The sequence below is a fragment of the Gorilla gorilla genome, chromosome 2 (genome assembly GCF_029281585.2).
Source record: "Gorilla gorilla gorilla isolate KB3781 chromosome 2, NHGRI_mGorGor1-v2.1_pri, whole genome shotgun sequence".
NCBI lineage: Eukaryota > Metazoa > Chordata > Mammalia > Primates > Hominidae > Gorilla > Gorilla gorilla.
The window spans coordinates 167634818-167658673 of NC_086017.1; the positions used below are offsets into that span (position 1 = coordinate 167634818).

Consider the following 23856-nt stretch of genomic DNA (forward strand, 5'->3'; position numbering starts at 1 on the left):
AACAGATAAAATGGAGGAGGGGGAGTTATCGTAAAACAATACAAGAAAATTTCCATATCGGAAGAACACAAGTCTCCAGATGGAAAGTGCCCACTCAGTACCCAATACAGTGAATAGAGATTGACGCAAAGAAACATTATCATGAGATTTCACAACTGAAAAGAGAAAGAAGAACATCCTAATACACTTCAGAGATTTAATTGAATACACACATGAAGGATCCAGAAAAAAGATTGCTGGATTCTCAACAGCAACATGGGGAACCAAAACACCATGAAGCAGGCCTTCAAAATTCTAAGCAAAAAGATGATGGGCAAACTACAAACCAAGGGTGAAGAAGTAATGTCATTTTGACTTTCCTGTCTCTCAAACACAATTTCTCCACAAGCTGCTGGAAAATGTGTTCCACCAACACATAAAGATAAAGCCACAAAGTGGAAGCCATGGGATCCAATTCATTAAAGGGAGGAGAAGAATTTTCCAGATAATGGGAAGGAAAACGCCAAGAGGACAGCTATGCAGCAGGCACAGAAAGTGACCAGCAGAGACTGCAGCAGGACGATGGAGGGCTCTAGAAGAAATGTTGCCAGGAAAACAAAAAGGAACTGAGTTTCTTATCAGCTTGACCATGTGGAAAACTGTACTGAGAGATATTTGGAGCTCGGCTGTAGCTCCAAATCAAACTAAATTAATAAAGCAATTGTTTAATGAAAGGTAACATGAAAATATATGGGAGAAAGGAAATACAATCATTATAGATGACTTTGCTCAGCCATGGATATTAAATACTTAGTCATAAAAATGAAAACACAGTGAATTATACTTACATTTGTGAGATAAACTTAACTTGCTTATGATGTATTATTTTATCATTTTAAATATCATACTATATCTGATAAGCTAATATTTAATTTAGGACTTTTATGCCTATATTCATAAACAAAATTAGCCTGTAATTTGTTTTCTTATATTGCCTTTATTTGGCTTTGGAGGTCTTTTTACTCCTCTTATAGGGCCACAGGACTCTATAAATAATGAATATTTAATACATGCTAGCTATCTAATATTATTCCTTGATGAAAAAATAGGAGGTGATAAAATTAGGAAACAATAAAAAGAACAGAACCAGATAGAGAACTCTAAGTGTCCTGATTAGCACTGCATAGTATCGGAGAAATTATTCGATTCTGGAATGTAATTTGGCTAAATTTAATTACACCATCCTCTTTTAAAACATCAAGACACAGACAAGAATGTAAGTCATTTGTTTCAGGTCTCATAGCTAATTATTGGAGGAACTAGAACTAGAATCCAATTATCCAGAATTCTGACTCCTAGCCCTAGTGCTCCTATAAAAATGTATATTAATAGATACTAACTATGTCACCTCTAATTTGGTTGGTGATAGGTACATTCCATTTCAAAAAATAAAAGTGAATTGAGCGTTTCTTTCTTACCTACAATAAACGCAGGACCATGTTAAGTGCTATAAAGAATAAAAAAGAAGATAAAAGCCTTAACATATTGGTTACTTCTTTTAATTGCTCATTCTGAAGTGCAAGCCCCTCCCCTTGAATCTGGACATGCTCTGTGACAGCTTTAACCAAAACAATAAGACACAAGTGACGTTATATTAGTTTGGGGGCCCAGGCCTAAGAAGCTGGCAGCTTTCATTCCACTCTTTTTTAGCACTCACTCTCCAAGCCCTGAACTGCCATATGGAGACACCATATATACAGAGAAGTACCCAGCCAATCCTCAGTTGTTCCAGCCATCCCAGCCCAGGCACCAGAGATGTTAGGGAAGAAATTCAGATACTCCTACCTCAGCTTCTGTATGACTACAACTGCAGGAGGAGTCACAAGCAATACCCAGCTGAGTCCAACAACCCCAAAGCTGTGAGAAATAAAATGTTTAAGCCACTAAAAAAATGAAAACACAAAATATGAACTTAACCCAAAGTTGAGATATGAATATATTAATAAGATAGTGGGTGTTGAAGGATATATGAGAGGAAGCTGAAGGCTTCATCTCCAGGAGAGGTCAATAGATAATGTCTCAAAAAGCTGAACCAAGAGAGCAATACATAAATATTATTGAGAAATACAGAGCTTAATACCAGAGTTCACAGCTACGTAAGTTGGAAGTAGTTCCTTCTGCAGTGCATGGGAAGAGTTCAAGGGACTGCTGCTTTTTGTTACAAGCCTTTGAGCATTGACTCTTTAAATAATGTGCATGTATTACTTTGACAAAGCTAAAGAGTAAAACAATAACCACACAAATGGGATAAAAATACCAGTGGTTTTGAGTGGTCAGTATTAAATATGACTGTGTCTGTCAAAGTCCAGACATAGTCCTTAGGGTTTAGAAACACACAACCAATGCTAGTTTTTCCAGCCCAGATTCCTTGATCAGATGCCAACCCGTCTCTCACCAGATCCCTCCAGAAATATGCGCACACCAGAGCCCCACCCACCTCTTCCTAAACAAGCTGTAGGGAGCCTGACTTCTTCCTCAGTAACCACCAAAGTGGGCTGTGCCAGATAATCCATTGCAGGATATGAAGAAAATATTACTATTTCTATTTTACAGCATCCTTTTTCTTTTTTTAAAAAATGAATCCTTCACTGAAATTATATTATCCTTTTTGGAGTTTCTATTTGTTGTATGTATTTTTGTCTATTTTTAAACTTTCCACTGATATAATTTCAGACATAAAAAGTAAGGAAAATAGTACCAAAGATTTCTATATGCCCCTCACCCAGATTCCCCTAAATGTTAACATCTTCTGTAACCATTTAGAATTATCAAAACCTGGAGATTAACATTAACACAATAATATTATATAATCTGAGTCTTATTCATGTTTCTCCAGCTGCCCACTAATATCCTTTTCTGGCCAAGATCACACGTTGCAGCTACTCATCATGTGTCTTTCATCTCCTGTAAGCTGGATCAGCTCTTCAGGCTTTGTCTTTATAATTTTGACACTTTACAAGACTATCGACTACTTTGTAGAATATTGTTCAGTTGGAGTTTTTCAGGCATTTTCTAGTGATTAAATTCAGATTAAGCACTTTTAGCAGGAAGACCACAGAGATAATGTTGTATCCTTCCCAATACATCATGCTAGAGGGTGCAGAATGTCTAGTTTTCCCATTACTGAAGATGTTAACTTTGATCACTTGGTTTTATGGTGGTACCTACCAGGCTTCTCCACTGTAAAGTTACCTTTAGTAATTAATAAGTCTCTTTGGGGGAGATACATTGAAACTATGCAAATATCCTGTTTCTCATCAGGATGATGCTTAATTTTAGCGTTCATCAGTGATTCTTGCATGAAACCAGCGCTGTTGTGCTTGCCAAGGTGGTTTTCTATTTCCATCACACTTTCAACGTTTGCAGGGGAAGGGGGCAGATTGGCATTCTGCTGTAAAAAAGAACTCTCTCTTCCCCATTTATTTGTTTATTTATATCAATATGAACTCATAGATTCTGATTTTGTTCTATGACTTATAATTCATTACTAGCATTATTTTGTTATTTATGTCCTTTTGTTTGACTGATTGGGAAGCATAATAAAAAATTTGGAAGAGTATGGCTCTTAGGGCTGCCAGTGTTTCCCTAGACTTTTCCCTGGGAAGCCATCCTAATGCCCTTAGTTAAATTTAAACACCCTCCTTTCTCACCTATTCTGCATGGTGCCTCCTTCCCTAGACTTTTCCCTGGGAAGCCATCCTAATGCCCTTAGTTAAATTTAAACACCCTCCTTTCTCACCTGTTCTGCATGGTGCCTCCTTCTCTACTCAGCACTTATCTTTTCCTGCTTTATTGTAGGCAATAGCTTATGAGTGAAGGACAGCTTGGGAACTAATGACCTGTTTCTCCACTGTTCTATATCTGTCCTGTCAAATTCCTATGTTGAAAGAGATTCGTGCGTGAAAGTTTCAAGGCAATGAAGACCAAGTAGGGAAAAGAGGCTCTTCACATTGCTGTGTCACAGAGGAGTGCCTTGTAGTCACACACACTTAGCAGCCATCTGTATGAAGTAAGTGACCTCAGGAAGCAGAATATGGTTCCTGTGGGTTCCCAAAGAAGTTCAAGAGTTAACATTTCATTCCTTCAATGTAACCTGTTATGTTCTGTCAAAGCTTCTTGATCTATCTTGCTGGTTACAAGCAAGTCTGCCAATTTTTTTTCTTTTTTTTCCAACTTTTAAGTTCAGGAATACATGTGTAGGATGTACAGGTTTGTTACATAGGTAAACATGTGCCATGGTGGTTTGCTGCACAGATCATTGCATCACCCAGGTATTAAGGCCAGCATCCCTTAGCTATTCTTCCTGATACTCTCCCTCCTCCTACCCTCAACTCCTCAACAGGCCCCAGTGTGTGTTCCCTGCAGTGTGTCCATGTGTTCTCATCATTCGGCTCCCACTTATAAATAAGAACACATGGTATTTGGTTTTCTGTTTCTGCATTAGTTTGCTGGAGATAATGGCCTCCAGCTCCATCCATGTCCCTGCAAAGAATATGATCTCATTCCTTTTTGTGGCTGTATAGTATTCCATGGTATGTGAGGTTGTGAAGAAGAAGGAATACTTTTACACTATTGGTGGAAGTGTAAATTAGTTCAGCCATTGTGGAAGACAGCGTGGCAATTTCTCAAAGACACAGAAGGAGAAATACCATTCAACCCAGCAATCCCATTACTAGGTATGTATCCAAAGGATATAAATCATTCTATTATAAAGATACATGCACATGTATGTTCACTGCAGCACTATTCACAAAAGCAAAGATGTTGAATCAACATAAATACCCACCAATGATACACTTGATAAAGAAAATGTGATACATACACACAATGGAATACTAAGTTTGCTGATATCTAACTTGCTGAAGTGTTCTCTGTGAACAACAGCAGACTAGAGCCAGACTGCCTGCTATCAAATCCCAGCTCCATCACTTACTAGCTGGGTAACCTTGAACAATTTACTCACCTTTGTTGTGCCTCAGTTTCCTCATGTGCGAAATAAGAATAACAGTAATAACCCTATTCTATCATATTGATGTGAGGAATAAAGTAGTTAACATGTAAAGTGTTTAGAACATTGCTAGGCACCTTACAGGTACCATATGTGTTAACTGTCACTTTTAATACCCCAGAAGGTAAAAGACCCTTAATATTAATGTAAGGGAGCATCTCAAAATGTCTCATGAAGATAACACAGAAGTTCAGACCGTAAAGAGTTAGGGTGAACTAGGAGTCTGGAGTCTGTGCCTGATGAATGTGTAGTCCCTGAGAAGGACAATACATTACACATTTTCTGTCACTGACTCCTTCCTACTGCCCTTTGCCTCACAACCAGGCAGGTGTTTCCCCTGAAGCACAAGGAAATGTGTTTGTGTGTGTAAGAGGTGGGTTTGGGAGGCAGGGAGTGAGTTGAAGAAGCCACAGAGTAAATATGTGACATTTTTCTCCATGTCAGTTTTGTAAAGGCACAATATTTGTAAAGATTTATAAAGAAAAATATTATTATTGTTTTAAATCAATTTCTTTCTTATGTTGATATGGTTTGGCTGTGTCCCCACCCAAATCTCATCTTGAATTGTAGCTCCCATAATCCCCACGTGTCTTGGGAGAGACCTGGTGGGAGGTGATTGAATCACAGGGGCAGGTGTTTCTGTGCTGTTCTCATGATGGTGAATAAGTCTCATGAGATCTGATGGTTTTATAAAAGGCAGTTTCCCTGCACATGCTCTTTTGCCTGCCACCATGTAAGATGTGCCTTCGCTCCTCCTTTGCCTTCCACCATAAGAGTGAGGCTTCCCCAGCCATGTGGAACTGTGAGTCCATTAAACCTCCTTTTCTTTATAAGTTACCCAGTCTCAAGTATTTCTTTATAGAAGTATGAAAATAGACTAATACATATGGTATAGAATGTTTGCATACATTTTTATGATAAACCCAAAACTATCTAATACTACTTGTTTTTGTAGCCACTTTAGTGGGTCATGTAGTGGAAGCAATGTCTTACCATGATAAACCTTGATGAATCATTCCTTAGCAGAAGATTCTAATGGAGAAAATAAGGGAAAACAGCCAACATTGTATGGGGAATGGGGAAGAGCCTCAGAAACAGCAAGGAAAGTCCCAAAGAAAGAGATTAAGGGCCCCAGATACAACCAGGCAATGTGTGGAACAGTGAAATAGGTACAAGGAAATAAAATGGGGCATCCTAGGGAAGACCCATGGAGACAGGACAGCCTCTTCTGTAATGGCCCTTGCAGTGACAGTTGCCCAGCCACTACTGGATCAGCCTCACATTTTAACATATAGAGTGACAGATGCTTTATTTTAAAATATTAACATTAATATTTAAAATATTAAACTCCTCCTTGCTGGGTAATTCACTGTTGAAAAACTAAGAAAAGCAGTCTATTCTAACATACCAAATTTTAAACTTACCTTTTGGTTAGTTACCAGATATCTGACAATATAAATAAGCGCCACAGAGCTAAAATGCATTTGAGACTGCCAGTGAGCTGAGCTGCACGAGTTAAGTGGAGGTTTTAATATCACTAACATTAAGAAAGCATCTCCTTCCAGACATGTGCCATGGCACAACCAGGAAGGAAGGCCAGCTCTACACTATTAAAGGAGCAATGAAAATTGCTTCCTGTTATAGCATGAAACTGGATTTACCAGCAGAAAATCTCATTAGGGTAAATATTTTTTTACTCTTATCAATCTTCTGCTAAGATTCTTGCTTTATTCCTTCATCTACAAGACAGAATTCCTTTTAAAATAGTTAAAAGCCTGTCCCAAGAAGCTGATACACAGACAGCTGTATAAATAAAAATCTCTAGACAGGATAATAGAATAAGAAGTTTTGTGTCAAGATTCCACATCCGTCTGTCTGACCAATAAGGATGACATTTACACAATTTAAAAGATCAGAAATTTAAGACTTGAGTCAGATATCTGCAATGCAATGACAGATGCTTCCAAGTATAAAAATAACTGTTCCACTAATGAATATAGAAATATTAGATGCCATGTAGAACTGGTGGGGTGTGGTTAAATTTATTTTTTAGCAACTCAATGAACATTAGGAAAACTATTCTTAGTGAGTATGTTGCCTAATACATCACATTCTGATAGGCCCAAAGGCTTGTTTCTTCAATTGATATAGATACATAGGGTCTTCAAAAAGTTTGTGGAAAAATGTGTATTATGAAAAAACTGTGCATGGACTGCATATTTATTTTGTGCCAAAATAAACTCACACTAACATGGTATAGCATGTCTAAACAAGATCTAGTTTGAGGCACTAAGAAGGATAAGATGTCGGTTTGAAAAGAGCCCCTGTCAAAGCAACATGAATTCTGCTAAAATTGAAGCAAGTCAAACATCAGATTTATAGTGAAGCTTGGGTGAAAGAATGGTGAAATTATTGATGCTTTATGAAAAGTTCATGGTGACAATGCCCCCAAAGAAACCAGCAGTTTAAAAATGGATAAATCATTTTAAGAATGGACAAGACAACGTTGAAGATGATGCCCACAGCAGCAAACCATCCACATCAATTTGCAAGAAGAAAAATTCATCTTGCTTATGCCTGGATATGGTTCAGCTGCGTCCCCATCCAAATCTCATCTTGAATTGTAACTCCCACAATTCCCACGTGTTGTGGGAGGAACCTGGTGGGAGGTGACTGAATATGAGGCAGGTCTTTCCTGTGCGGTTCTCATGATGGTAAATGAGTCTCATGAGAGCTAATGGTTTTAAATACAGGAGTTTCCCTGCACAACCTCTCTTTTCTTTGCCTGTTGCCATCCATGTAAGACGTGACTTGCTCCTCCATGTCTTCCTCCCCAGCCATATGGAACTGTTAAGTCCAGTAAACCTCTTTCTTTTGTAAATTGCCCAGTCTCAGTTACGTCTTTATCAGCAGCATGAAAACGGACTAATACATGACCTAATTAAAGAAGACCAATGATTAACAGTGGAAAGAATATCCAACACCGTAGATATCTCAGTTGGTTCAGTTTACACAATTCTGACTGAAATATTGAAGTTGAGCAAAGTTTTCTTTCCATGGGTACCAAAACCATTGCACACAATGCTGCTGCAGACAAGAGCAGAGCTTTCATTGGAAACTTTAAACAAGTGGAATCAAGATGCTGAAGCATTTCTTTGAAGAATTGTAACAGGGGATAAACATGGCTTTTCCAGTATGATCCTGAAGACAAAGCAAAATCAAAGCAATGGCTACCAAGAGATGCAAGTGGTCCAGTCAAAGAAAAAGCAGACTGGTCAAGAGCAAAGGTCATGGCAACAGCTTTTTGGGATGCTCAAGGCATTTTGCTTGTTGACATTTTAGTGGACCAAAGAATGATAATCTTTGCTTATTATGAGAGTGTTTTTGAGAAAGTTAGTTAAGGCTTTAGAGGAAAAACATCTGGGAAAGCTTTATCAGAGAGTCCTTCTCCATCATGACAATGTTCCTGCTCAAACAAAGGCAATTTTGCAAGAGTTTTGATGGGAAATCATGAGGGATCCATCTTGCAGTCCTGATTTGGCTCCTTCTACCTTCTTTTTTGTTTCTTAATCTTAAAAATAATCTTCAAAGGGGACCCATTTTTCTTTAGTTAATAATGTGAAAAGACTATTGATATAGTTAAATTTCTAGGACCCTCAGTTTTTTAGGGGTGAACTAAATGGCTGGTACCACTGCTTACAAAAGTGCCTTGAACTTGATGGGGCTTAAGTTGAGAAATAAAGTTTATACTTTGTATTGTCATCTTTTAATTTCATCTTTCCGTGAAATTTTTGAGGTCCCTTCATATTGTTAACCCTCTATGTGCATCAAATCACATAATCAAAAGAGTTTGCATGAAATACAAATGTGGATGAAGAAAAAGGGATAAAGATATTTTGCTTCATTCTGTTTGAGCTTGGGGGCTAGTGGGTAGGGCCGGTTTTAGAGAGAAATTTAAAACTGGATTCATCAAATTTTCATCCTCCTGAACCTGATTTTTTCAAACATAAAGTGGGAATGTAATAATACCACCTCATACGGCTGTGGCAAAACATAAATGCAGTAATGGAAAAATTCCCAGCCCAGAGCCAAGCACAAGGTAGGCACTCAATAGAGTCCATGCCCTCTCTGTCCCTCTGTTGCCATGTGGCCTAGGAACCCAGCTCCCTGGTGTGACCCACAAGACCCAATCTAAGCAGAATAGAAATTGTTGCTTGTCTACCCAGCAGCCACCCTGCTTTCTCAGGTGCCCAAATTTTCATATGGGGGTGACTCTTTTCCAAGATTGCCAGTTGACCCAGAGGAAGACTGCATTACTCTCTCCTTGCCACTCCTTGGTTGCAAGGTAGGCTCTGGGTTGTAAGCTAAATGATCTTTTTGTTTTTCCCCTTTGGCCAGAGTCATTGGTTTATGTGACAGGAACAGCCTAGAGTAAATCTCAGAAGTCTTTCTTGGAATGATGAAGCAGAGGGCCCAGCTGAATAGGTGCAAGGAAGCACATGACCTCACACGTTACTGACAGCCACACCAGTGCCACAAGGGAAACCAGCCTGGGGATAGCAGAGTGGAGGGTTAGACAAAAGATTGGTCCTCAGTGATTTGTTGGAACAATCATTCCTGAAGCACCATGTGACTGCATTTCCAGTGACATGAGCAGATAAATCTTTTACAATTTAAGACTTCCAATTGAGTTTTCAATAACTTACTCCATTTAAAAAGAAAAAAAACCTAATTAATACATCAAGAAGTTAGAGACATCTTTATTTCTCAGTAAGAAATACTGCAACCCAAAGCTCAAGAGAATTGCAAAATAAAAAAACTAACAATTCTTAAAGATATTATCTTTAGACATTTTTATATATTATAGTTAAATGAAGGGTAACAACAACTTATATCTTTCCACATGTTGCTGATTAGGTTTATTAATTGTTTCTGATATATAAAAAAGTCTCGTTTAGCTATTCTAAGTTAGAATAAATTGGATCTATCAAATAAACCTACAGAGTAGGTTAATTTCCTTATTTATTTCTATATACGTTTTGTAGATCATTCATTCTGGTACATTCACTGGAAAAATCAGGTTATTGAAAATCAGATGTTTGTGGAAGTATCGTCATCAATGGCAGTGATGAGTAACTGGTAACACCTGCTTTGAAAATTTTCTAGGTCAAAACTATTTTGACCACGTTCTATGATAGAATTTGAGGGGCTTCACTGACTACATATCAATATACTAGCATAGACTGCAGCAGTTGAGTCTCATACAGGGATAAGATAGCCTTCTAACCAGGCAAATGTCCTGAAGTAGGCCTTTCCGTCTCTACTAGAGGCCGCTGTCATTGTCATCTGCTCCTTTGATTTCTAAAATATAATTACCCTCAATACAGAACACCAGTATGACAAGGGGAAAACATTAATAATGCATGAGATTCCCTAGTCAGCTTCCATTCTCCTCCTCGGGGAACTGCTATTTACCTCCATAGAAACAAAAGGAAGGGAAAATGAGAGTCCAAAAAGCCTGCACAGGCAAGAAGAAACCATTTAGAATATTTTTTAGAATATTAAGTAAGTAGGAATAAAAAGATTTTCAAAGATGTGCAAGGAGTATATGGTATATGAATAAATTTATAAAACTTTACTGAAAGACATTATAGGAGATTGAATAAATGCAGATATATCCTAAGTCCATGGACAGGAAGACTTAGTACCTTTTTTTTTTTTTTTGAGAGGAGTCTCGCCTGTCGCCCAGGCTGGAAATCGCAATGGTGTGATCTTGGCTCACTGCAACCTCTGCCTGCCAGGTTCAAGGGATTCTCGTGCCTCAGCCTCCTGAGGATCTGGGATTACAGGCATGTGCCACCATGCCTGGCTAATTATTGTATTTTTAGTAGAGACAGGGTTTCACCATGTTGCCCAGGCTGGTCTTGAACTCCCGGCCTCAGGTGATCCACCCCCCCCTCAGCCTCCCAAAGTGCAGGGATTACAGGCGTGAGCCACTGCGCCCGGCCTGACTTAGTACCTTAAAGATGCTGTATTAGTCCATTTTCATGCTGCTGATAAAGACATATCCGAGACTGGGAAGAAAAAGATGTTTAATGGGACTTACAGTTCCACATGGCTGGGGAGGTCTCAGAATCATGGTGGGAGGTGAATGGCACTTCTTACATGGTGGCAGGAAGAGAAAATGAGGAAGAAGCAAAAGCAGAAACCCCTGACAAACCTACCATATCTTGTGAGACTTATTAACTATCATGAGAATAGCACGAGAAAGACCAGCCCCCATGATTCAATTACCTCCCTCTGGGTCCCTCCCGCAACATGTGGGGATTCTGGGAGATACAATTCAAGTTGAGATTTGGGTGGGGACACAGCCAAACCATATCAGATGCCAATTCTGCTAAATGTGCCCTATTCCAACCAAAATCCTTCCAAGCTTTTAAAATAATTTGCTAAGCTAATTATAAAATATATAAGAAAGGGTAATGGGCCAAGAAGAGCCAAATGACTCCTGAAAATGGGTAAAGTGGAAGGGAAGGACATGCCCTATCACAGTACCAGCACTCATTATGAAACCTCAGTAATTAAGGAAGGTACTGGCTATGGGATAAATTGATGTAATATAATATTAGTCCCTATAATAGAGACTCCAGAAACAGACACTAGCATTTATAAAACATTGATATTTGACAAAAGTACTCTAGAACATCAGTGGGAAAACAAGGGACTATTCAATAAATGGACATGGAAAAAGTGGCATTCTATTTTCTATAATATGAAAAAAAAATGAAACCAGATCCCTACCTTACAACCACACACACACACACACACACACACACACAAATTCAAGATGAATCAGAAACTTAGGTGACAAGAACAAAACTTTACAAATTTTAGAAGGACAAATAATTCTTTTTCAAATTTTAACATTTTCATTTGTGTCAGGGAAATATCCCACATCAGGGTAAGACCCATGTTCAAACTATAAAAGTTGCTTTTTTACAGACTGAGTTCAGTAACATTGCCAAAGGAACCCCCAGTATGCTAAGAGGACCAGTGTCCTACAACCTAGTAATGATAAAACTTTTAGCTTCACAAATGAAGATATAAGTCAGGTATCTAGGAAAGTTGCACAGTCCTGTAATTTCAGTTCACTTAGGTTTGTTTGTTTGTTTAAATTTGTTCATTGCCTTGCTCCAGATAAAATTTGAACTGATGGGCTTACTTTCATTTTGAGTGTTTTTAAATGAATTAGAATTCATTGCACTATTCACAAATCCTATAGAATTTGACATATGCAATAATAGCATTGTATTCTATACTCATTGTGGATGCCACCTCACTTTTATCAGGATAGAATAACCTCTTTAATTACTACCATTTAGCATTAACCAAACACAGCAAACTGATTACTTGGAATCACCAGGTTTTAGTAGAAAATGGTGGGGCTATATTTAGATTATGTTGAAAGAAAAGGTGCAATTTTGTGAACCATATTCTACATAATTATTTCTTGGAGCATGTCAGCAGGCAGTGGTAAGTCTAGGTGAGAAGCTGGAAAAACTGGGGGTGGTGATAAAAGAATTACAGGGAAATAATGAGGATAGAGTAGAAAGCTCTCTTATTGCTTTGGGAAAGTCACTTCGCCATTCTTATCTAAATGTAAGATGAACAACTGCTGTCTTGCTAGGATTAAAGAGTACATGTCTGGTGGAGCAAGAAATAATATTAAAAGGATATAGCATCCCTTGTAGGGAGAGTTGTACAAGGAGTGAGCAGAGTTCCCAGGACAGCCTGTGTCTGTCTGTTTGGGAGAAGTCACAGCAAGGTCAGGCTCTCAATTCAGGGAACTGTTCTTACTTGCAAGTTCTACAAATGGGAATTTTATGTTCTAAAGTTTTATTTTCTTAGAGATGAGGTGAAAGATAGAGGTGGAGGGAAAGATCACAGGGGCAATGCCACAAAACTCAAACAAGACCAAATAATCTCTCAACCTCCATTTATTTATTCTCTTATTATTATTTTTAGTTGACACATAAAAATTGTACATATTTATGGAGCACAGTGTGATATTTTGCTACCTGTATACAATGTGTTGTGATCAAATCAAAGTCATTAACATATCCATCACCTCAAACATTTATCATTTCTTTGTGTTGGAAACATTCAAAATACTCTATTCTAGCTATTTGAAAATATAGAATAAACAATTGTTAACTATAGTCTCCCTACAAAGCTACAGAACACTAGAACTTATTCCTCCTATCTGGCAGTAATATTGTGTTTATTAACCAAACTCTCCGTATCCTCCTTTCCCTCCCACTCATCCCAGCCTCTAGTTACCACTATTCTTTTCTCTGCTTCTATGAGATCAACTGATTTAGCTTCCACATATGAGTGAGATAAATATGAGTATTTATCTTTCTGCACCTGGCTTATTTCACATAATATAATGGCCACCAGGCTTATCCATGTTGCCACAAATGACAGTATTTAATTCTTTTTTAGGGCTGAATAATATTCCATTGAGTATCTATACCACATTTTCTTTATCAATTCATCTGTTGATGAACACTTAGGTTGATTCCATATCTTGGATAGTGTGAATTGTGCCGAAATAAACATGAGAGTGCAGGTATCTCTTCAACATATGATTTCCTTTCCTTTGGATATATAATCAGTAGTGAAACTGATGGATCATATGGTAGTTCTAGTTCTAGTTTTTTGAGAAACCTCCATACTATTCTGCATAATAGCTGTACTAATTTACATTCCTACCAACAGCATATGATTTTCCTTTTCTCCACATTCTTGCCAGCATTTTTTTTGTGTGTCTTTTTGATGGTAGCCAGTCTAATGGGTAAGATGGTATCTTATGCCTTGTTTTTGTTTTTTTAGAGACAGGGGCTTCCTGTTGGCCAGTTGTATGTCTTCTTTGGAGGAATATTTATTCAGATCATTTGCCCATTTTTAAATTGGATTACTTGTTTTGTTTTTTTTTTTTTTTTTGCTGCTGAGTTGTTTGAATTCCTTGTATATTCTGAAAATTAATTCCTTGTTAGATGAATAATTCACAAATATTTTCTCCCATTCTCTAGGTTGTCTCTTTACACTGTTGATTAGCTCCTTTGCTGTGCAGAAGCTTTTAGTTTAATATAATTCCATTTGTCTGTTTTTGTTTTTGTTGCTTGTGCTTTTGAGGTCTTTCCCATAAAATCTTTGTCCAGACCAATTTCCTGAAGCATTTCCCCTGTTTTCTTCTAGTAGTTTCATAGCTTCAGGTCAGGTCTTACATTTAGGTCTTTAATCCATTTTGAGTTGATTTTTGTACATGATGAGAAATAGGAATATAGTTTCATTTTTCTGCACATGGATATCCAGTTTTCCCAGAACTATTTATTGAAGAGAATTCCCTTTCCCCCAGTGAATGTTCGTGGAACCTTTGTCAAAAATCTGTTGGCTGTAAATATGTGAATTTATTTCTAGTCTATTCCATTGATCTATGTGTCTGTTTTTATGCCAGTATCACACTATTTTAGTTACTATATCTTTGTAGTATATTTTCAGGTCAAGTAGTATGATATCTCCAGCTTTGTTCTTTTTGCTCAAGATTGCTTTGGCTATTCTGGGTCTTTTGTGGTTCCATGTAAATTTTAGGATTATTTTCTCTATTTCTGCAAAGAATGTAATTGGAATTTTGATAGGGATTACATTGAATGTATAGATTGCCTTGGGTAGTATAGTCGTTTTAACAGTATTAACTCTTCCAATTTGTGAACATGAGATGTCTTCCTATTTTTTGTGTGTTCTCTTTAATTTCTTTCATCAGAGTTTCATAATTTTAATTGTAGAGATTTTTTACCTTCTTAAATTTATTTATAGGTGTATTATGCCATTTTTGCATTGCTATAAAGAAATACCTGAGGCTAGGTAATTTATAAAGAAAAGAGGTTTAATTGGCTCATGGAGCTGCAGGTTGTACTGAAAGCATGGTGCTGGCATCTGCTTCTGGTGAGGGCCTCAGGGAGCTTATAATCATGGTGGAAGGCTAAGAGGGGGAGGGGGAGTGTATTACAAGGCTAGAGGGAGCAAGAGAGAGAGAAAAGGGAGATCCCAGACTCTTTTAAACAACCAGCTCTCATGTGAACTGAGTAAGTGAGAACTCTCTTATCACCAAGGAGATGATGCCAAACCATTCATGAGGGATCCACTTGATGATCCAGTCACCTCCCACCTGGACCCACCTCCAACATTGTGAATCACATTTCTACATGAGATTTGGAGAGGACAAACATCCAAACCATATCACTTGGTATTTAATTTTTTGTGGCTATTGTAAATGATATTGCTTTCATGATTTATTTTTCAGCTAGTTTGTTGTTATCGTATAGAAATGGTACTGATTCTCGTATGTTGATTTTGTGTCCTGCAACCTTAATGAATTTATTGATCAGTTCTAAAAGGGCTTCTCTTTTTAACTCATTTATTTTTTCAAGGTGAAGGCTGGGCTAAAGATGACCACACATTTTTCACCATGGTCTCCTGCATAGGTGGTCTAGTGCTTCACTTTGGAACTCAGGGGTACTTAAAAACAACAGTTGCTGTTCAGAGCCTTTGGACTTGAGCTAAAAGTGAGACTAAAAGTGTCCCATTTCAATAACCTATTTCACATTTTAGAATAAGGTTCTGAAATCATATTTGGGCAATATCAAAGGCTCACTTCAAACTGTCTAGAGTCAGGGAAAACCAGTGTGTGGCAGAGAGGAGAGGCTGAGGACCATGTGCTCTTTAGGGAGGGTTCTCTCAGGGTAGCTACAGGGTGGAGGAAAATGCATTGCCTTCAGAGACATAAAGCTCCATTCTTGGGTCGGAGTTTTGAAGAAGGTTCAATTTCTCCAGATAGAAGAGGTTTTATTGACTTGGCTCAGTGCATGAATTCCTTTCTAGTCTCTTGAATCTGTTCTGTTCTGATTCAGAATCAGTTTGGCCAGTGTCCTGATCCAGAAAGCATATTCCCTATAAACTGCCCTGTGAAGACCACCCTTTCTTTAAGCTTTGACAGATCAGATGCAGATACCAGCCCTTTTTTTTTTGCCTCTCTTTTCAAAGAGTCATCAGATTTCAGTCTTTCTTCGAAAAAAAAAAAACAAAAAGAAAGCTCATATTTCCTAAGTCATTTATACTCATCATGAACTATAGCCATCTGTGTATTAAATGCAAAGGGATGGATGGATATAACCACACAAGGCATCACATGTTCACAAACACACAATGAGGTGAATTAAGTAAATGCTCTGTTAGTTTTCTCTCCCCAAACCATCTTCTCCCTCAATGCACTATGCAAAGAACCTCTCACGATGACAGATCACAGAACTTCAAAGCTAGATGGGGTCTATAGACTATCTGCTGAGACCTGGCCCAAGTGATTTTATCTTTCTGAGTCTCAGGTTCTTCCTCAACAAAATGGGATTCAAATATTCCCACCTAAACAGTTATTGTGAAGATTAAGTATATGCTTAATTAATATCAATCTGCTCATTTGCATTGAAGAAACTGAGATCTCAGCAAGGACCAGAGATGTCAAAGGTTAGTGACTGTGATGGGGCCAAAAAAAACAATGTCTCCTGCATCCTAATACATGCTCTGTAAGGCAAATGGAACCAGGCTGTCCTCAGACATTCAGCAAACCTTTAAGATATGTGACTCATGATCCATACTAAGGATGACATCATTTCATTTATGATTATAAGTTTCCAGTCCTCTGAAGAATGATAGTCCTCTATCTCCAGGCATCAAGCTGAGAGGATTCTCTGCAGCTCAGAATATGAAGGACTGATCAAGATTCAAGATGATTCCTCTAAGCTTCAAAGCAGTACAGTTATAAACCACCACCACCACAAGCTTCTGAAGTTAAATAAATAAACAACTTAAGGTAGATAAATCACAAACAGCTGACCTGAAGTAAAAATTGTGCCTAGGTCTAGGCCTATTTTTTATTAGTGTTAACAGCAACTCCTCTGATGAAACCAAATTCTTGCATTATACCAGTGTTGTAGCCTCCATCTTGATCCTTGCCTCTTAAAAAAAAAAAAATCTGGTATCAGCTGGGTTGAACCATAGGATACTGTCAATATTAAACTATTATGGGGCTCTAAAAAGAGCAATTTTGTTTGGTTAAATATATAACATGTTAGTGTCTAAAGTGGTGCCTTTGCTTGTTAGATAATCATTCTTCTTTTTTACATAAAAGTATAACACATATTTACTGGAAATGTGAAAAATTAAGAACAAAATTGCATGTAATTCCACTAAATAATACAATTATTATTTTGCATGATTTTTCTCAGCATTTTGCAAGCATATTTAAAATATTTATAATTGTTGATAATATTCAAGCTTTTAATTATGCCTAAAAACTTCACTCCTAACCTGTTTCCTCATCTAGAATAAGAAGGAACTGCACTGGATTACCTCTAAGGTTTCTTTTGCTTTTATCTTTTTTATCTTTTGCTTTTATCTCTGTGGCCAGATTAATTTGAGTACATTTTATCTGATCAAAACATTAATTTCTAATAAGCATATTTTTATCTTTACCTCTATGGCTTATTGTTCATGCAGTACAATTATTTGCTTACAACTTTCAAAGTTCTAGGGAACATTTTGCAGGAAAAAAAGTTTAATGTGAGCTACCACTTTTGGCATGTGATCCAATTTAGAAAATTAAAATATTGATCAACCAAAATTGTTTTCACTCAGAACAAATAGTTGTATTAATTTCTTTGACATAAAATGCATATTTTTTAAAACATTGATGGCCTGCATTACTGAAACAACTGTCCCCAAAATGTTAGAATCTGGGCCTATTTGAGAAGAAACCTGGGCCATTTTCAGTTTGTGTTACTGTTTCAAATTCACAAATTATTCTACACCCATTATCCCACGTCAAGCTTTGAAAGAATTTCACAACATCCATATCGTTTCTCACTTTACAGAAGGAAATTGAGTACTCAGGGAAACAAAATGGACCTGCAGCATTTATAGGGAGCCACCTGTGTGCTAGGGATACAGGGAGTGTGTACGAGAGCTGCCTGTGGCGGGTGAGCGCTGGGGAGGCATCATTAGGTTAAAGAATAATGATTATTTCAACCTGGAAAGGAGCGCAGAGGGAGGACTTAACAAAGTCTTTCAATAGTTTAGTCAGTTTTTCTAAAAGTCTGTGATTGAGAGCTAATGAAACTAATACAAAGGCCCTGGCTCACTGAAGGAGGCTAGGACCTGGACCTCAGCATTTTTGTCAAATTTCCCAGGCGATTCTGATTCATAGCGGTGGAGTGGGGCGGGGGCGGAAAGAGGGAGAGGGAGAGAGAGAGAGAGTAGCTATCATACTAGCTATCTGTTTGCTTATGTACTAAGGCAAATAACTAAAGATTATAGCATGAAGCACTTGGATTAGATAAAAAAGCAAAAGAGGAAATGTAGGAAGACGTTTGTATCCATTGAAATGGCTTACTTGGGAATAGTATAAAGCAGTGTGTATCAGCATTACTTGAAAGGCTGCTTAAAACACATATGCAGACTTTGTAATTTACTAAGTCTGGGGTGAGGCCCTGGGATTTGCATTTGTAACAAGTTTCCAGGTGCTGCTGCTGCTGCTGGTCCAGGAGCTACACCCTGAGACCATTGGTGTAGACAAGCACGTTGGTTCTAAATCCTGGCTGCACACTAGAATCATCATCTGAGATGAGTTTTTAAATTATTATCGATGCTGGGGCCTCACCCCCAAGAGATTCTAATATAATAGAATTTCAGTGGAGCCTGGGCCTGGATAGTTTGTAAAGCCCCCACTCCAGGTGTTTCTAATATGCAGTCGGAGTTGAGAACCACTGGGATTAAGGCTTCTGGAAAACTAGGGAAGGAGCCCAGACCAGGAGAGTCACATTCAGTTCTGGGTTATCAGGTTTAATCACATTTGTCTGAGTCTCCTTTCCCAGAGGCAGGTGATGCAGTGCACTAAACTATCTTTCTAACATCCTTTCCCCACTCAGAATTGTTATTCTGCCTAGGAGGCTTTTAAAATGCATCTCCATGTTACGCACTTAACAGTATCTAGAAGACAGTTGATTTTTCCTTTCAGCAATGCTGCCCTCTAGTGTTCTTAATTATTCAAATCATGTAAAAACCCACCTTGGCCATCAGTATGGTTGTTTCCTATTAGTAAGCTAAACGAATTTTTCTCTGAAATAGAATTAAATTTTAATTCATGGCAACGTGAATCTCCAAAACTGCAGCCTCTTGGTTCTCCTGCAATTTCTCCCTGCTTTTGATGTTGCAGCCTCCTTCCAGGACAAGAACTCACAGAGTTCCCTTTTCCCAATTCCACCAAGCTTTTCTCTTCAGAGTCAAAACTAAACAATGAGGAAAAAACTACCAGCAACAAAAAGACCTGAGGCACTGGAGCGCCTCGCAGAGGCTCTCCTCACCTTTTTCTCATTTCTGCTACACATCTCATGCCTCCTTTTACACTTGGTTCACAGTTTATTGAGACTAGAATTCATCAAACAGGTGCTGCCATGTCTTCCCATGATGAGTTCTACAAACCTCCCTGGGTCCCATCATGTTGACAAAAGTGTCCTTCTTACCTCTAGGGGCTCTGTCCCTCCTCCCTCTCCCTTTATCAAGTCTCTTTCCCTCTTCCTTCCCAGCCCCCAGGCCATTTAAACAATAACTCCCTCTTCCTAGGTCACTCCAAATGGCACACAGGCTTACTCTTAATGTCCCGTGACCCTGAATATCCCTTCAGCTCCTGTCCTATTTCTCTTCCAAACTTATTGAATGCATTGTCTTTAAGGCCTCTCCTTCTTCCACTCATTCTTCCATTGAGTGGCTTCCAATGGCTCCAGCCTTGCTTGATCCCATCACATCACTGACACTGAAGCTGCTTTTCTCATGGTCTGCAGTCGTCTCCCTACATATGGCCAAATCCAGTGGACACTGTTTGGGGCTGTTCTGACACAAATGTCCATGGCGTTCCACCCTGTGGGCATGGCTCCCTTTTGAAGTGCCCTCTGCTCTTGGTCTGACACATCCCTGTGTGCCGGCTTCCCTCCTGCCCCTTTGGCTGCTGGCTACCCAGCATCCTGCATGGGTCCTCTCTCTAACCCCTGGGCTGGCCATCAGAAACTCTTCTCTTTTCTGTCTATAGACTTTCCTTACAAGGCTCATCCATTTTCATGAATTTAAATATAATCAATAGACTGGTAACTAATAAATGTATATACACCTCTGGCCCAGATTGCTCACTGTCTTATTTATCCAACTATTAAATATCCACTCGACATCTCCCCTTTATTTTTTATTTTTTATTTTTTTTTGAGACGGAATCTCGCTCTGTCCCCCATGCTGGAGTGCAGTGGCACGATCTCAGCTCACTGCGAGCTCCACCTCCCAGGTTCATGCCATTCTCCTGCCTCAGCCTCCCGAGTAGCTGGGACTACAGGCACCCGCCACCACGCCCGGCTAATTTTCTGTATTTTTAGTAGAGACGGGGTTTCACCGTGTTAGCCATGATGGTCTCGATCTCCTGACCTCGTGATCCACCCGCCTCGGCCTCCCAAAGTGCTGGGATTACAGGCGTGAGCCACCGTGCCCTGCCCGACATCTCCCCTTTAGTATGTCACATGCATCTCCATTTTTCACATGTCCAAAGAAGAACCCTTGATTTTTCTCCCAAACCTGTTCTTCCTTCAGTCTCCCTTATCTCTGTAAACAGCCAGATATCTGGGAAACAGCTTTAATTCCTCCCTTTCCCTGACCACACTCAGTCCATCTGTAAGTATTGTGGATTCTGCCTTCAACATCTATTTTGAATCCATCCACCACTCTCTCTGTTTGCCATCACCACCCTATTACAAATCACCCTTATCTCCTGCCTAGAATACAACAATACCTTCCTCAAGCTCTTCCTACTTCCTCCAGTCCTCCCTGTTACTAATGATTCTCCACAGCACAGAGACTGTTCTGAAATGCATACTATATTCTACCATCCCCTTACCTGATAAAATGTTAATGCCTTGATTAAACCTTGAATAACATACAAATGACATGGTTTGCCCTCTGCCAACTTCATCTCATACCCCTGTCCTCCTTCCCTCCCATTGCTGGGACTCACTGAGCTCTGTCCTTCCTCAGGGCCTAGGCACATACTACATCATCTGCCTCGAATGCTCTTCCACTGTTCTTCACAAGGATGGTTCCTTTTTTCTTTTTTATGCCTAAACATGATTGCTCTTCAGTGAGACCTTCCTTACTCCACTAAATATCTCTTCTCTTTCATTTCCTGTCCCAGTCCCCTATGTTATTTTCTTTATAACACTTTACATTTTATAATGACTTACTTGTTTACCCCTCCATCTCTCACTCAACTTGAAACTCCCTGAGTCCAGGAAATTTGTGTCTGTTTTACTCACAGAAGAACCCAGCAACCAGCACAGTGACTGGCAAATATTAAGCTTTTAATACTTGTGTGTTGTATAATTGAATGCATGTGCAGGAAGAGTCACAACTTCCACTCCATCTTCACTGCTTTTGTCAAGGACTCCCATGTGCCCAAGCCACCTGTCAGCATTCTGTGCCTGTCTTACTTGATGGCAGAGACAGAGTTAAGGGAGAGGCCAGGTCCAGTTTATTCTCTGTTAACCTCTTCTGTGTTTGTCAGCATGTTTGATTCACCACAGTATCTCCAGCACCCAGAACAGCAGACACCTAGTAGATACTGTTGATTGGCTGAACTCCCAGCTCTGAATGACACAGGATGTGAAGGGAAAGGGAGCTGGTGCAGTGATGGAGACATCTAAAGACAGAATCTATCTGGGGCAGAGATTCATATCATTGTTTTCAACTTCTAGAACTGTTTATCATAGGCACGCATCTCCATTTGTATAATAAAAGAGAAGAAAAGCGGTTCCTTACACTTTTTTAATCATATGTTTTATAAATGGAGAATGAACTTCATAGTTTTAGTTGCTAGGCAATAATTTGATATTCTAGAGTCTTTCTCCAAGAAAAAGAAAACTATTTTGCTTATAAGCCAGCTTTTACCTCTGTTGGACACACAATGGTGAATGAAAGCATTTCCATCTTCCAAAAAAGAAATCAAGGGCAATTAAAAATAGTTTACAGAAGGACGGGAGCGGTGGCTCACGCCTGTAATCCCAGCACTTTGGGAGGCCGAGGTGGGCGGATCACGAGGTCAGGAGATTGAGACCATCCTGGCTAACACGGTGAAACCCCGTCTCTACTAAAAATACAAAAAGTTAGCCGGGTGTGGTGGCGGGCACCTGTAGTCCCAGCTACTCGGGAGGCTGAGGCAGGAGAATGGCGTGAACCCGGGAGGCGGAGCCTGCAGGGAGCCGAGATCACGCCACTGCACTCCAGCCTGGGCCAAAGGGCGAGACTCCATCTCAAACAACAACAACAACAACAGCAAAAAGTTTACACCAGCCAAACAAGCAAAGAAACTAAGACCCTGACTCTGGCCATTTCATTCCAAATCCTGTTCCATCTCAATCTAGACAGTGCCTGCTCATGAGAAATAATAATAATAAAAAAAGAATACATCTACTGCAACTCTACTTTGAGACAAGGATTTGGTTCTTCTGAAGGGCATTTAACTGACTGGTATTACTGAGAAAAAAAATCCCAAGGCCTGTGACCCTTTGAAACTGTCAAGTGACCTGGCATCCTGAGTGTTTAACTGACCTGCTTTGTAGAAGAAATCCAACCCTGTCTGTGAATTTTAACTAAATTAAACTTGAGGGTCTCCATGCTCTCTCGTTCTGCAGCACATCTGGCTGGTGCCAAGAGGATTTGCTCAGCTCCATCCTCTGGGGAAGGGATTCATTTTCCTGTTTAGGAAATGTGATGTCGAGCTGCATGAGGCTGATGAGCACGCTGGGTGGGACCACAAACAGGCCCCAGTGAAATCAATTATGTGGGTGTCTTAGGACAAAATTTGGTTCAAAGTGATCAAGGACAGGGTGTGACATTGCAAGCTGTGAGCCACGGTGGCTTTGGCTGTTTGTTCAGCATTTAATATGTTTATCTTTCTGCTAAACACATTGTTGTTGAGTCACCTCTCTTAGAGACCCATTCTGTGTGAGGCCCAGCTCTGCAAGTCCAATATACAAAGACAAGCCTTTCACCTTCAATGACCTTACATTCTACAAAGTTAAAACAAATGCCTTCTCTTACTTCTCACTTTAGTGAGAAAGGTACTCAGGCTCTTAAAAAGGTGAATCATGTATTCTTTATTAGGCCAGGAATCATCAAGCAATTAAAAGTAAAGGAAGAACTTAAAGTGGTCATTATATTTTCAATATCATTTAGTGTTGTTGCTGCAAATGGAAAATGGAATGTCAGTTTACCCAAAGGTACCATCAGCCTTCAAACGATCAATATTTCATGTCAGACTATAATGTTGTCACCAATATTAGGCTAATTTTATTAATCAAACAAACAATTGCATTAAGCTTCTAAGCTTTGGCTAGAGGAGTAAAAATCGCATAACTTTGAAAAGTAGACAAATTCATGAAATGCTGTCTGTTTGACCTTCCACAGAAATTGTCCGAGCCATGACACATGTGATAAACCAAGGCATGGCGATGTACTGGGGCACCTCGAGATGGAGTGCTATGGAGATCATGGTAATTTAACTTGTATTTTTAAATGGCTATTGAGTACCTTATTATTGCTTTTCAGATGCCATGCATAAATTGCAAGATCTTTTGCAAACTTTTCTCACAATCACTATGGCA

At 39.1% G+C, this 23856-nt stretch overlaps 1 protein-coding gene across 4 annotated transcripts in view; it reads left to right on the plus strand.

Annotated features, from left to right (window-relative positions):
• Positions 1-23856, plus strand: part of KCNAB1 (potassium voltage-gated channel subfamily A regulatory beta subunit 1) — a 494315-nt gene that overhangs the window by 442440 nt on the left and 28019 nt on the right. For all 4 annotated transcript variants that reach the window (XM_055381884.2, XM_055381883.2, XM_004037886.4 and 1 more), the window contains one exon: positions 23660-23745. In XM_055381884.2, coding sequence (XP_055237859.1) covers positions 23660-23745 — 86 coding nt within the window. The remainder of the gene's footprint in view (positions 1-23659; positions 23746-23856) is intronic.